The following is a 15642-nucleotide window of genomic DNA, read 5'->3' as shown; positions in this document are numbered from 1 at the left end:
CACAAATTAAACGACACCCAAAGGTCTATCGACTGGATGGGTTATCAGAAAGTTTGGGCCTGCCAATAAAAGTCTACCTTGATACCAAAACCACAAATTAATACATTTCCCATCTCCAATACAGATCAAGAGCAAAACGTGAAACTCGCACTCAACCACTGCCCTCCTTAAACAAGCATTTGCAATGCAAATTGGTCTCACATGCTTGAGTTCGAGCTACTAGCGTTTTAAATGACCATGTCTTTAATTGATTTGTGGCATGCTGGCTTGAGTCGGATTTTGTGCGAGGCATGTTCTGGAAGACACCATCTGACAACTTGGAAATAACTTTTATAGCAAGCACAAGAAATAAATCTGTAAAATAAATACTGCTGTATATTGAGGTGGCAGGTGTGTTCTTGGGTAGAGGGAGGTTGCAATGAAAGACAAGAAAGGGTTGCACGATGGGTCTGGGTACATTAGCGGAGAAGTTCCAGTCGTGGGCCCTCAGCAATGCCACCCACTGCATCGATTACCATAAGTAACCTTAATCTTTAATAGTCTATAATCTTGCAAATTTAAAAAAATAAAAAAAATAAAAAAACAGGAGGGAGAAGAAAGGAGAGGCAATCACGCTGTACAGTGTGATGACCAAACAAAACAATCTTAACGAAATTGCCAGCAAGGGAGCTAAACCCACGAGGGACATTTAAGGAAATGCACTAATAACAAGCCAGCATTTGTAAATGAGCCAGATAACAGCCAATGGCAAGTGGTGGATGTGCAAAACCACACAGAATAGATAACAGGTCGATCAAGCTCTACCTAAAAAGGCTGGAGACCCCTGCTCAAGATGGGCTCTTACCATCAGATTGAACCACCCATCATTAAGTAGTTAACTTGAAACCAGCCTTCTAGTGCATTAATTGAGCAGTCCACAAAACAAATCGACCCAGGATTGTTGTGGGTCTTTAGGAGGGGGCTCTGCTCTTTTGCCTACTCTGCTCAGACGAGTCCAAACTTCTATACCAGGGCACCATTCATGTGCGATTTAGCTCCTCCCTCCTCTAAAGGCAGAAGCCAAATTCCCACAGGAAGGACTTGCACATGCTGCAAGCTATTTCAAATGAGGAAAACCACTTATCAATTAAAATCCCTGCCACAAAGCTAAGCACAATGCCCTTATGTACTCTGGTATAGGCTTGGTCTCCATACATGCCTTATTCTCATCGTTTGTCATGATTACAACTAAACCGTATGTAAATGTTGATTTCTCCTTCACTCCAAACTGTCTGAAAACAATATTATGTCGATACTCCTGAATTGTTTTTGTTACATAACATTTTGGATTAATTCTTATATTATAACTTTAACCTTTCTTCTCCATTTTTCCCACCTTTTGCTTTCCTCTAACCTTTCACAATCTCTTTTCCTATTGGATGAATACTTTAATTCTCACTTTCTTCTGTGCATTTTTCTTGCTTTACCTCTTTATATTTTCCTTTCCTAATGGTTCGATCTTTTCATCCTTCCCAACCCCCCCTTTTGAAGCCTATTTCACTCTTTCCTTCCCACCACCATGCCTGGTACTGTACGGGTTTCTCCACTGATTTACTAGGCAATTACTATTCACTTTATTGGTTTGTTGTATCTGTTCATTCCCAACAAACTGCTTTCGATATGTAGATAAGGTCAGGGCTGACCTATAACCCACCGTAGCATTATATAGTTATAAGTTATATACTTGCATATGTAAGTCAATGCCCACAATAATACTAAGATTATAATACCCTGAGGTCAGCAGCAAATTCACATCAGACATACAAGCTATAAGAGGTGCCCATCACCAGCACTGTACAGTCTAAAAATCCAAAACCTCACCAAATGAACAGGCATATGATACTTAAAAAAATCCATCAAGCTGGATAATTCGAAGGACTTAAAAATAGTTCACCACTACAGGTCCAAAAAGATCTATACAACCTGACTGCTTTACATCTCAAAGACACTCACACCAGGGACAGTAATAAACATGCTGATCCAAGCAAATCCCTCCAACTATGCCAGCTCAGGACCACAACTGTACAGAACATCCCAGAGTGGAAAAAGCAGGGCAGTAACCAGCTAAGCAGACTATATCAAATGAAATAGTATAAATGAACCGGCAGAGCTGCTCAAAGATACCAGCGTACTGAAAACCATAAATCTGAATGACTGTCTCATACTGTATCATCCACCATACTGCTACACGCTGCATCCCGTAAAACAAACAGCACCTCCGTGTTAATCACACAACATGGAAATGCTCACATAGGATCAAAACAAAGTAAATAACCTTCCTTCCAACACCTCACCCGGCACTTTCTAGCATGCTTACCATGTAGTAAGCGCTTCCTCGCCCCACATAAGAGTAGTAAATACTATATAAGTGATTCAATACAATTCAGCACCAACTTTACCACTCGTAATTGATCTGAGCCACTGTGAACTTGCTTATACATAGATGGCAAAACTGCCCACTCGATCCTCTCTGTATCAAATACAGAGTGAATCAGTTCCTGAATATTCACATAGAAACTAACTTCTCACCCATGAGTGAGCACAACCTTCGCATCAACGGATAAACAGGCACAGGTTAGAAGATAAAACGGACAGAAAATAAGTTAATCTTCAGTCTAAAAACAAGCAGCCCTTTTCAGAACACTCATACTCCATGATAGTGCAATTTAAATCCAGAGAAGCACCAATGTCTACACAAACCACGAGGGCACTGTATCCAGCTCCCCATTTACTGAAAGGGAAAGAACGAATCTTGTGTCAATCACATGCAGAAGTCATGTACTGAACAAGACCTGGGTAACGAAGGCAGGAGACAATATACAAACAAGCCTCCTTGTAGGTAAATTCTTACTGTTGAGCCAAGAGAAGATTGTTTTCTAGGACGTGTTGGGGAGGAAAATTCCCTTTCATAATCCAGACTTTGCGTGCTGCCAGCCCCATCATCTGTAAGAGGAGATAAAATATTTACAATTACACATTGACTAGAACCAGAGAAACTGAAGACCAAGAAACCATTAAATTATGAAAAACACTAACAGGGCTCAATGAAAGGGGGGAGGGTAGCACTAAATCTCTCAATAAGAGACCAGCATTTTTTGACTCTTTAGATCTACATGCACCACTTAAAGGACCAAATTAAAGACGTGTTACTCATACATAACTAACTAGGTTACAAATATTGGCACACATGAATCAACGTTTTGACCTACAGTTCTGGAACACCAGTCCAGTAAGAATTCCTCTCAAATTGGATAATGACAGCAATGCAATTTGAGAGGCAGAAAAAGCATGTGAAACGTTCTTTGGCGATAAACAACTGGATGACAGCGTTTCAAGAATTATAGGATACGTGGAAACCATTGAAACAATAGCATGCTTAGTAACCACTCAGTGCATTTTTTTTTTCCTTCTGTGGATTGTGTAAGTGAGAGCACCAGACAACTCCAACCTCTTGCTGGCAATAGGATTGCAGTGTATTTGGCTCCAATCTGAATGTGGGTGCCTTCAAATCAGACTGCTGGGGGAGGTGGTGGAGAAGGAGACCATATCTAATCCGATGGGCTCCATCAAGGTCCTTTCTTCTTTCGATAACAATTGTGAGCGGAATGTGACTAAATTTATATTAATGTTGTAAACCTTGTATTCTCTACCTATTCACCTTGGTTTTAATTCTCAATCTATTTTCTGCCATTTATCATTCATTACTATGGCGTGTCAGTGAAAGTGCTGAGAGAATAAAGAAAAGCTATTAAAAAAAAATATATATACACACTTGGGCGCTGACGAAGGCTAAATGAAAAGCCGAAATGCATTCGCCAACAAAGATCGCAATAAAGTGCTTCCAAAGGTTCTTCCCCTGTGTGGCCTCTGCTCTCTTTCAGGAAGGAGTTTGTTGGATATGTTGTCGCGTCAGCCAGAGACGCGAAACAGAGTCACCCGTTTCGTAAGATGGCCTGGATGTCACTGGCTCTGCTGCGGCAGTTTTCTTTTTGTGGTCCAAGGTATTGGAAGGTCCAGGCACGCCTCGTATGTTGGGAAGCGATTAAGCGGTAGTGAGGTTATTTTTTTTTTTTTTTTTTTCAAAAACCTTTGACATTTCAACCAATAACAAGTATGGGCCTACAACCCCCGGGGCCGGCCGCTAAGCAGTCAGAGTAACAGATCACAGTTTAATCACAGCCAGCACCACGGGGAGCAGAAACTCCATGCTAGTATACTCTCAGCCACTGAACAGCCCAAGTAGGAGACCAGGATACAAAAGGTTTTCATTTTATAATAAGGGAAGATGGAAGGATCAGGTGCCAAACAGTTTCCCAGCAGCGAAAAATGACAAGCAGAATAATAAACGTCAACAATAAACAGCAATTTATCTAATCAATGGCGCTAAAACAGAAAGTTCAGGATGTGGAGGAATATCACGGCCATTTGCGCCTGCAGTCCCCTGCCCTAAAACCCAGAAAACACCACGGAAATTGTGGCACACATGAAAAAGCAGTGATTAACAACGGAGGAGTTCTACCATGCTGATCCCAGAAAAGAAGACAAAGAAGAATAAGAGAAGAAAAAGGAGGCCATGGAAAAAAAGGGTTAAAGACTAAAGGATCCCCTCCCCCAACCCCCCACCCTGCACCTCTGCAGATGAGTACGGCCCCCCCCCCCAGCAGTGTGCCTGTCGCCCCGGAACCAGACCCGAAATATAGAAGAAACAGGGAAAAAGGAGTAAGAAAAGAAACCCCACCAGACAGGGGGGTAGAGAAAATATTAATAAACTGGAGGAGGGCCTTCAAAACATGCCCCCGGCTTCTCCCTCCCGCACAATACGTTTTCCCCCAAAGCAAACAATAAGCAACACAAATTCGACCATGTCAAAGAAAAATGGGGAGCATTATGCACCTATTACACTAACAGTTATGCCGTGAGAGCACGCAACCCCTGAGCCCACCCGCCTATTGGATGACCACCTCTGAAGGATCAGCCTTATCCTTGGCCACTCTTTGAGAATCTACCCATGCATACCCGTCGGCCCAGTGCCATGTCCAATGTTACAAAGAAGAGGAGCGTCCAAAAAAGACCAGGAAGCGACACACACAGGTAGGGTGGAAGTCTCTGAATACCAACACAGTCAGCAGTATGGAGGGTCGTCTTTCCCAGTGCTGCCCCAGGATCTGCACTGCACACAAGGTCAAGGAAGGGGGAATCAGCCAGAGCAGGCGACCGTTGCTTGAGTATTGCGCGGGTCGACGGAGGCCGCGCACGGGAGAAGGCCACCACTCCCCACTCAGGGCCAAGACCTCCGGAACAGACCAGACCCACCGCCAGCCGATCACACGTTAGTATACTGTCCGGAGTTTCCAGCTGGTCACTATTCACAGGGGCGGCCACGACACTGTCCTCCTGTGTGCAGTGTAGGAAGTCCCTGTGTACCTGGGGACAGGCAGGCCGCAACTGCTCCGACGCTGATGCCACCCCATCAAGCTTACTTCCCAATACCCAGGCGCCGTGGACCAAGGTGGAATGAAGGGCACCGAGAGCCTCGAGAAGATCACCATACCCCATCACAGCTCCCGGTGCTCTCTCCGCTACGCTCCTCATAGTCGCACACTTCCAATCTTGCTGCGACCCAGTGTACAGGATGGTAGACTTCGTCCTGTCAAGATGGCCGCCGGGTAGGTCCAACCCAGATTGGGACCAGGACTCAGGGACAAGCGCCTCAAGTTCCATGTCACTAGAAACAGGGTTTCGGGGGCAGGCAAAAAATATATCCGGTGTGTGGTCACGGGCAACAGTCATCCCCACCACGGACCTGCGCCCGCGAAAGGAAGCAGCCCGCACGAATCCGGGTGAGTTACGGGCGGCGGCCGGGCAGCTCACAGGCGAAGGTTGAGGCAATCACCGGAGAGTCTTGGATTAGCCACCTCGGGCATGCACTCGTTCCGCTACGCTTAGTGGTAGGAACGACCACGGCGAAATGTAGGCCGATATTCGCACCGCTCCGGTAGTCTGACTCCACCCAGTCACCAAAGGCCGCTGTTGTTGAACTGCCGCCCGGCCATGTTGTCCACTCGAGGTCCCGGTTCCAGGGTTGCACAGGCCGCAAACTTCAAATGGACATTTCTCCGGCGATACCGCAGCCAGAAACTTCGGAGGCACACGATCGGTTGCCGCTCTCATTCACCAACACGGGCATATAGCGCAGGCTAAGGATCTCATGCAGGATATCTGTGCGGGATGCGGAGGTTCACGGAGCCGGGAGCCTACGCTGCCGTCCCGGTCGCCATCTTGGCTCCTCCCCGGTAGTGAGGTTATTAACCTCATGCTGGGCGGAGTACTTTGGCACTGCTGCACCCGCCGACATTAATCCTGACTTTGGGGCTGAAACGGTAAGGGGACCAGAGGAGGCGCTTTGTTTGATTTACAAGCAGGAAATTGGGATTTGAACTGTATGCAATGTACCCTGCACCCCCGCGCAGCCACATGGTGTTAACTTTACCCCCACGCACTACCTACCTGGATCCACCACAATGGATTCTGGGTGTTGGAGTTCAATTAAGCATCGTGAACTCGAACAGGTGAGCGGACCATCTGGGGGCGGAGCGAGTTTGAATCAACTTAAAAGGAGGCAGGACTTACTAACTTCTTGCTGCAGACCTCCTGGACACTTGGGCACTGACTAAGGTTAAATGAAAAGCCGAAATGCATTCGCCAACAAAGATCGCAATAAAGTGCTTCCAAAGGTTCTTCCCCTGTGTGGCCTCTGCTCTCTTTCAGGAAGGAGTTTGTTGGATAGAATATATATATATATATATATATATATATATATATATATATATATATATATAATATATACACATATACATATACATATACACATATACATATACATATACATATACATATATATATGGATATATATGTGTGTGTGTGTGTTGAGGAAATATGAATTTTGTGATCAGTTATGTCCCCTATCGTAGACCCCAACGGCTCCATGTGCATGCTATAAGTACATGTATGTTCCCTCCAGTTCCAGTTTTGAAGACGCAAATCCATGTGCGTCCACCGTCAACATGTCCTCTTTCAGATCCGCCATGAATGGGTCAGATATTCCATTCCTAAGTATGAAAGGCCACCGACTTTATGTGGTTCACTTTCCACATTTTACAGATTCAGGCGAGTAGGCCCAGAATTCTGTCATCAAGCCTTTTCCTGTCTTCTGCCTCTGAAAGCTCCAGTCTGAGCCTGCATCTGTAGCCATGAACTTTGTCCTACTCCCTGCGCGGCTAACGGTGCCTGATCCAGCATATTGCCTGCCAAAAACTGTATTTCACCTTCAAGATTATCTACTCCGCTCCTCATCCGATGCATTCCTGTCTAGTAGTTTAGGTAAACATTCCTCCAGCTACCGTGCAAAGGGCCAGGCCTCGCTGTCCTCATGCAAGTAATTCATAGCCCCGTTACCATGGAATATTCCTATCCCCCTCGCATCTCATGTAGACACTTAGACGCTTGTACACGCACTAACAGTCAGTATAGAATAGATTCTACTCTAGAAACCTTTCCTTTTGGATAACACAGTTCTTTAAACATGGGATATTAGATATGATTTGGGATTAGGTTGACATGACCCCCAGACTTCTGTCTCCACATGTAGAGCTAAATGTCAAGTCCCCTTCACCCTCTAGTTGCACGTCAATCACACGTCATGCGGCTGCGTGCGCATCTCTGCCAAATATTTCTGCTGACATTGCAGGATTCTTTTATGGATCCACCCATTTGTGACATCATGTTTAATGACGTATTTTAGTTACACCCATGTTTACGCCTCTATTAGTTACGTACGCACCTTTTATCTGTACTATCAGCTGTTACGCCTCTTGCATCTGTTTCACTGTAATGCATTTTCTATAAAACTGCTTACCTGTCAATAATATATGCCCTTCCTTCCTGAACTTTCGTGGTGATGGAATAGAAAGCCTACAATTCGAATTGTATTCCTTTGTATAGGAATAACGCCTTTTAAACCCTCTAATACCACGGATTCTGCCTCTTATTTTTACTGAGTTATTCTCACTAAGACTTTACCGCATAAAAAAATAGTACCGGTAATTAAATATTTACCACATAAATTGGCGCCCGAACAGGGACACTTTCTCATCTCACGCGCCGGCGGTGCGTTGCAGGCCCGGTCTCCTGCCACAGCTGAACGGACAAAAACGCGTACTTGCAGGATTTCCTGTATCTCCCTCCGGCCAAGCGGGGGCAACTGAGGCTGCGATCAACACCCAGACGAGGCGGTGAGAAGTGCGAAGTATCCCGACCAGAGCCTAGCTGAGAGAGCAAGATCCGAGGTATACAGAGGCCCACCAGGTTCCGAAGTTCCGAGTCCAGTCAAGTCGAGTCCAGTCCGGTCCAGTTTCAGTTCCGTTCCGAGGCCTTCCGTTCCGAGCTACCCGGTGAGTACCATTACCGGGGAGGCATTTAACGTGCACATAGTCTGTGCCGGTCAAGACGGGTTTGGGTACACAAATCCGGTCTGCACTGTTTCAGCAGTGTATCTGTACTGTTTAGCAGTATATATAGTATGTCTTGCATATAAATAAGTATTATCTAGTGTCAGTATTATGTCAGTAACTAGTTTTCTATTAGTTATCATCGTTCGTTAAAGATGTTAAGCGTTAAATGTTTTAATACGTTCTATACATTGTGGTGTGAATGACTGTTCATTATTGTGTTCCTTGCATAAAGTGTGTTCTAGTAAAAAGGTCTAAAAATGCCGCTCTTTTCGAAACTAAGACAGATCAAAACTAGAAAAGGGGTACTCGAAGAAGCTGTTCCCATCCCACCTAGGGACACTCCAGGGTATTTTATGTATCATAAGCATGGTCTAGATGCCGTATTATTTCTTGATTTATGGGTGGACTACACCAAGGATTTGCCAGAAAATCAGAGATGGCCCGCAGCAGGGACCTGGGATGCAGATTGTATCATGAGAGTAGAAGAAGAATTATGGAAAAAGAAAGCCAGACAGTCACAGAAAGATGCCATTGAATTATGGCGTAAAGAATCATACAGACGTACAGAAAAAGCGCTCAGACAGGAAGAGAAAGGTAGAGAGAATTCAAATAAAACTCGAGAAAATCTATTACTTGAGGAAGGTACCCGAGTAAACTCAGAACAAGTAGATAGACAAAGAAACACTTATGAATGGTATGTATCCTCTTCTGGCCGAAGGGTTACCTAAGGCAATCCGGGAAATACCAAAAGACTTAACTCCTCCATTGCTCCCGATAAAAGCACATCCCAAAACACATCCCAAAACAGCAAAGGACGTTTTCCTTTCCTCCTATTTAGATGACGTAGCTCCCGAGTATGCTAATACCATGCCACCCACACCGCTTGCCGATGGTGTTCAACACCAAGAGCATCCGTCTGTATCCCCGCAACTACAAACTCCTACACAACAAGTTCCCACAGGTCCGTCCGTTTCTACAGTTTTTCCCGCATCCACAATCTCTATCCTACGTCCAACGAATCCTTTCGTGCCTAGCGCCTCAGATGGTGCTGCAGGAGGTACGACAGACATGTTTGCCACCCCGCCGCGAAATAAACAGACCCTTAGAGATTTAGCACTCCAACGTACACCCCAATTAGCGACATCCGACATGTTTAAAGAACAGCTTGTGGATTGTAGATACGACCCAGTGCCAGGTAGACAGGACAAATTGCTCATATCACCACTACGTATACGACGAGCTACATTATATTTAATGACGATACCAGGAATGGTTGAACACCTAGACAATATATATCGCTTTGTCCAAACAGGGCGAGGTCCAGAAAGTATTAACGAAGCTATGGAATACCAGAAAGTGGATGTCCAAAGACAACTACTACGTTTTTTCATAAATTGTGTAATTAGGAATCAAGACAGGCCCGGGGCAGATCACGATACCATGCAAAGACTTGTCAAATGGGGTCAGAACATATCAGAAGAGAAACATGATAGACAGGCGTGTATAATCGCCATGTGTCGAAAGATCCGCAAGGAAGTAGAACGAAAGCATAAAGAAAGACGAGAAACAGACAGAGTAGAATCAGAAGAGGAGGAGGAGCAAGAATCAGAACAAATAGAAACGATAGCTTATGTAGGTCGAGGAAGACCCCATAATAATACTAGAGGCTTGAATGATCAGATACGTCCAATACGTCCAGAATATAATAGACATTTTCCAAATCCTAGGTTAAACACAAAATCCCCCGAACTCCTATTCCAAGCCGCTGATAAATTACTCCGAGATCGAAGGGGGTACCATATGCTCGATTCCATGGACGAACAAGAATTAGCCAGGTCAGCAGTACAATGGGCTGACAGTCCCAGTGACTACAATGATGATGATGTACTTGCACACACGTTTCTGAATCTTGACCCATACGAACAGCGTTTAGCTAGTATATACATGATTCAACACCTCCTTATATTATATAAAAGCCAACACTCCGATCCAGGACCCTTACCTGACAGATTGACAGAACTACTCACGAATATATGGAGAGGGTCAGGTACTGATTTGATTAAAGAGATTCTAGAATTCCGAAACCAATATTTAAATTTCGTATGCCCAGAACACGTTCCAGTTCCCATTATGGGAAGAAAAATGTATCACATAGATAGACAGAACCAGTTACGCGAAGTACACCCAATCAGAGGTGACGGTAATAACTTTACACGCGTGTTTGTGTACACGCCTATAACTAAACTGGAATTATTAGAAATGAAGAAAGTAGTACCCAGCCATGACAAGGATCCAGCAGGTTTCCACCGTGAAATAAAAGACATGTTACTCATGGGAGAGTATACCTACCCCGACATTATGAAAATATTAAAAGTCCTATTACCCGCCGGTGTTTGAGAAACTCAAAGAAAAGGAATGGGAGGTGGGAGACCAAAAGATAGATTGGACAGCATTAGAAAACGAAGAAAGGGCCCGAGCTGCAGGAGCAGGGCTTGGGGAAAAGACTACCGCATTAGCAGGGCTACTAGTACAGGTACTGCCACGTTTATTAACTACGAAAAAGGAAGACTGGGGTGCAATCTCAGCCTGTAAACAAAAGCCAGATGAAGACACTAGTGATTTCTATTCCCGATTTGAAAAATGTTTTGGTATAAATAGTGGCATAAAAGCCAGTAGTGAGTCATATCCACATCTGTTTGTGACAAAATTAGTTGAAAATTCTCTGCTACAAGTCAAGAATAGAGTATTGAAATTCGAAAGTACCTGGCAAGGTAATACCCCATCACAGATGTTACAGATGTTACAATATCACCACAATAGAATTAGAGAAGAACAAGAACACGAACAAAGACGTATGAAAGATACAAAAATGAAAATGCTTGTTGCTCAGTCAGTTCCAGCCGATGGTTATCATAAGGGTGATTCCGCAGGTCCTACGAAAGGGACATGCAACTATTGTAAACAACCAGGTCATTATATACACGATTGTCGAGTCCTGAAACATAATATTGCTACAGGTAGAACCCAGGAAAGACCACGTCCACCTAGACAGGATCAGAATCAACAACAAATCCCTCAGCATGCACAACCTAGGTTAGCTCCGCAACAACTAGCTCCGCAACAGGGAGCTCCACAACAGACCGTAGCACCACCGCAAGCGCAGCCTATTGCTGCAACACAAGCAACAACACAACAGATGTATCAGTATGCACAAGCAGATTATCCCGATTATCAGCGATATACATGACATAGCCTAGAGAGGGAATTTGGCTTACCCCTTAAAAAGGTTCCTGTAGACCAAGAGGGACCTTATGTACATAGTGAACTATTAGGGGAAGACAGAAAGTTTTTACTTGATACAGGGGCAAGCAGAACAACTATAAGACGCAGTGAAGTTCCAGGGGCACCCCTCTCAGGCTCACAGAATATTTCCCTTGGATTCTCAGGAAAACCTATAATAAATGACGTAACACAACCTCTTCCACTTACGATTGGTCCATTGACACGTACTACAGATTTATTGCTCACTAAATCATGTCCAGAAAACTTGTTAGGTATAAAAACATTGAAGGCTCTAGGAGCTATAATATGTTGTTCTCCGGAAGGAGTACGACTATTTCTACGTGACTTCAAAGGTCACTACGTGTCCAGAGACATGGATCACCGACTGCAGAATTTACCTACACATTTATGGGCACAAGGCCCCACTGATGTTGGTTGCATGAATATTACACCATATCGTGTCACACTAAAAACAGGAGTAATACTACCACGAATGCGACAATACAAGTTACCACCCGATGCTGTTGTGGCTTTGCTGCAAATCATTGACGAGCTCATTGCACAAGGAGTGGTTGTCGAAACCGACTCTAATGTATGTAATTCCCCGATAATTCCGATTCTTAAAAGAACGGATCCAAAAGCACCACCAGTATATCGATTAGTTATTGATCTGCGCGAATTAAATAAATGTATTGTACCACAATACCCCGTGGTCCCAGATATCTCTTCATTACTGACAGCTATTGACTCAGACGCAACGTTCTTCACTGTGATTGATCTCAAAAATGCTTTCTTTAGCGTCCCAATAGATCCGGAAAGTCAATATCTGTTCGGATTCAGTTTAAATGGACGAAGTTTTAAATTCACACGCGCACCTCAAGGATTTACAGAAAGCCCCAGCATCTATAGCCAAGCACTGAAACGAGAACTTGACAGTATCCACATGCCAGTTAACACTGCCTTGCTTCAATATGTCGATGATCTGCTGATCACCGCCCGAAGCGAACCTGAATGTGAAACAGCGTCACTGACGGTTTTAAAATTTTTGGCTGACAAGGGACACAAGGTGTCCCCTTCTAAGCTGCAATTCTGTGTCCAGCGAGTTGTTTACCTTGGGCACTCGCTGTCCAAGGAGGGAAGGCAGCTTACACCCGACCGCATCCAGTTAATCGCTAACATGCCACCACCCAAGACACAAAAGGAGGTGCGGGCTTTTATAGGCCTCACTTCATACTGTAGGCAGTGGATCCCTCAATATGCATTTCTAGTAAAACCACTCATCCAGTTGACAACACAGGAGGCAGCCACATCGACTGTCCTCCCTTGGTTTCCAGAACATACACACGCCTTTGAAAGTTTAAAGAAAGCTTTATGCCAAGCACCTGTCTTAGCAACACCATGTTACAATAAACAGTTTACACTCTTTGTTACAGAACACGAAGGTACTGCCTTGTCAGTACTCACTCAGGAACAAGCAGGATCACACAAACCATGTGCTTATTTCTCTAGTACATTAGATCCAGTAGCTCAGGCTCTTCCTGCGTGCCTGAAATCGGTGGCAGCAACAGCTTTAGCAATCAGACAAAGCGATGCCATAGTGTTAGGACACCAACTGACAGTACAAGTACCACACGCAGTAGAGGTTCTTTTGAACCGTACACAAACACAACACTTGACTATAGCGAGACTCACCGGTTACGAATTGACATTATTTCAGCCACACATAGAAATCAGACGTTGTAATACGTTAAATCCTGCCACACTGTTACCAGTGGGCGGAACAGATCCATTGGCCCATGATTGTGTCGAAGTCATTACTATCACAACGAAACCCAGACAAGACTTGACAGATATCCCTTTGTCAGATCCAGACTTGACATTGTATGTAGATGGGTCATGTATGAGAACAAGTACAGGAGAGTTAGTGGCCGCTTACGCAGTCACAACAGACACTGAAGTCATTGAAACAAATTGTATTAACACTTTGTCAGCTCAAGCAGCAGAGCTCATTGCTCTGACACAAGCCTGTATTCAAGCCACAAATAAGAAAGTCAACATATACACAGATTCACGTTATGCATTCGGAGTCGTCCATGACTTCGGCGTACTGTGGCGAGAGAGAGGTTATTTAACTTCTCACGGTGCCCACATCCAACACGGACCCCTCATTCAAACCCTATTAGACGCGATTCATCTACCCATTGCAATATCGATTATGAAATGCAAAGCCCATACAAAAGTTACCGATATCATTTCTCAGGGTAATGACCTAGCTGACAGAACAGCTAAACAGACTGCTCAGAATCAGACTCTCACAACTGACATGACAAAGACAATAGTTCAGACACTAACACATTGCATGACAGTTAAGGATCCCGCCCTTGATGTAATTGACATACAGACACATGCTACACCAGAAGAAATAAAGAAATGGACTGAATTAGGAGGGATCCAAACGGATCAAGGATGGATGACGAAGGAAAAATCTATATGGTTTCTTCCCGACTATGGTTCAAGTCATCATTAACACTATACATAGTCCAGCGCACCTAGGAGAAAAAGCTATGCTAGACAGCATTCAACACATTTGGTTCAACAAACACTTGCGAGCAGCAGCTAAACAAAAAGTTCGTACCTGTATGATATGTTGTCAGTTTAATCCAGGTAAAAGCATCCCCGTAGAGCAGGGTGGATTTCAACCTCCCGATCATGCTTTTGAAGTCCTCCAGATGGATTATATCCAGATGGAACGATGTCGAGGATTCAAATATGTTCTCGTAGTTGTCTGTGCTCTTTCCCGTTGGACAGAAGCATACCCGGTTTCAGATTACACTGCCCCGACTACTGCCAAACAGTTGGTTCGAGAATTCTTCCCACGATACGGTTTACCACGTGTTGTCTACTCAGATAACGGCCAGCCGTTCTCATCCGAACTAATGAAACACGTTTCCCTTTTATTAGGCTACCAATGGAAATTCCACTGTGTCCGACATCCCGAGGCAGCAGGTCTCGTGGAACGTCATAACCAAACTCTGAAAATTAGACTATCCAAAATATGTAGAGAAAAAGGTGTTGATTGGATAGTAGCCTTACCAGTTGCGCTCTTTTACATGAGAATGGTAGCACATTCTCGAACTGGGCTATCCCCGTACGAGGTGATCTTCGGTAGACCACCAAATATGTGGGGGACGCCTATACCTCGAAAAATCACTGATGTTGACTGTAATATGCTGACAGATTACCTGGCTTCTTTGATGTCTGCACTACAATCTTGTCGTTCACAGGTAGCCGCAGCTTTTCCCGATAATACTGAGGTGAAGCCCCATGACGTGGCTCCTGGTGACCTGGTTTTGGTCAGGAATTTCGACCGGAAGACCCAACTGGATCCTAGGTGGAAGTCGCCTAAGTTGGTTCTACTGACTACAAGGACTGCCGTGAAGATTGAGGGTCGCAAAGGGTGGTTGCACTCGAGTCATATCAAGAAATTTTATGGACTACCATCCAGTGTGAATACTCAACCTTGTATTCCCCCACAGACAGACTCAAAGCTCTCCTTGGTTGAGAAATCAAAACCAGAACTTTACAAACTAAAATTGAGGTCTAGCAAGTCAGACAATTTGATTGTTTAAGTCCTCTCCAAGGTGAATCGGTTGAATTAGTCTCTGACATGTATCCTCTAGACCGGAATAGAGAAAGAAATCAACAGATGCAGCTGAAAAAACATGCGTATTGTAAATCACTTCGTAGTCACTGCACAGTAACACTATTAATTTTGTTTTTTCTAAGTCTTCTGATCATCGTTTTCAGCGTA

General features: G+C 44.3%; 1 protein-coding gene across 1 annotated transcript in view; it reads right to left on the bottom strand.

Moving 5' to 3' along the window:
• HMMR (hyaluronan mediated motility receptor) overlaps positions 1-15642 on the bottom strand; it is a 415301-nt gene that overhangs the window by 339105 nt on the left and 60554 nt on the right. Inside the window, exon 3 of the mRNA XM_085617832.1 lies at positions 2891-2982. Within this exon, the coding sequence (XP_085473958.1) occupies positions 2891-2982 (92 nt within the window). The remainder of the gene's footprint in view (positions 1-2890; positions 2983-15642) is intronic.

Source organism: Triturus cristatus, chromosome 7 (genome assembly GCF_964204655.1).
Source record: "Triturus cristatus chromosome 7, aTriCri1.1, whole genome shotgun sequence".
In the NCBI taxonomy this organism is placed as follows: domain Eukaryota; kingdom Metazoa; phylum Chordata; class Amphibia; order Caudata; family Salamandridae; genus Triturus; species Triturus cristatus.
This window is presented reverse-complemented; position numbering and strand designations above follow the sequence as displayed.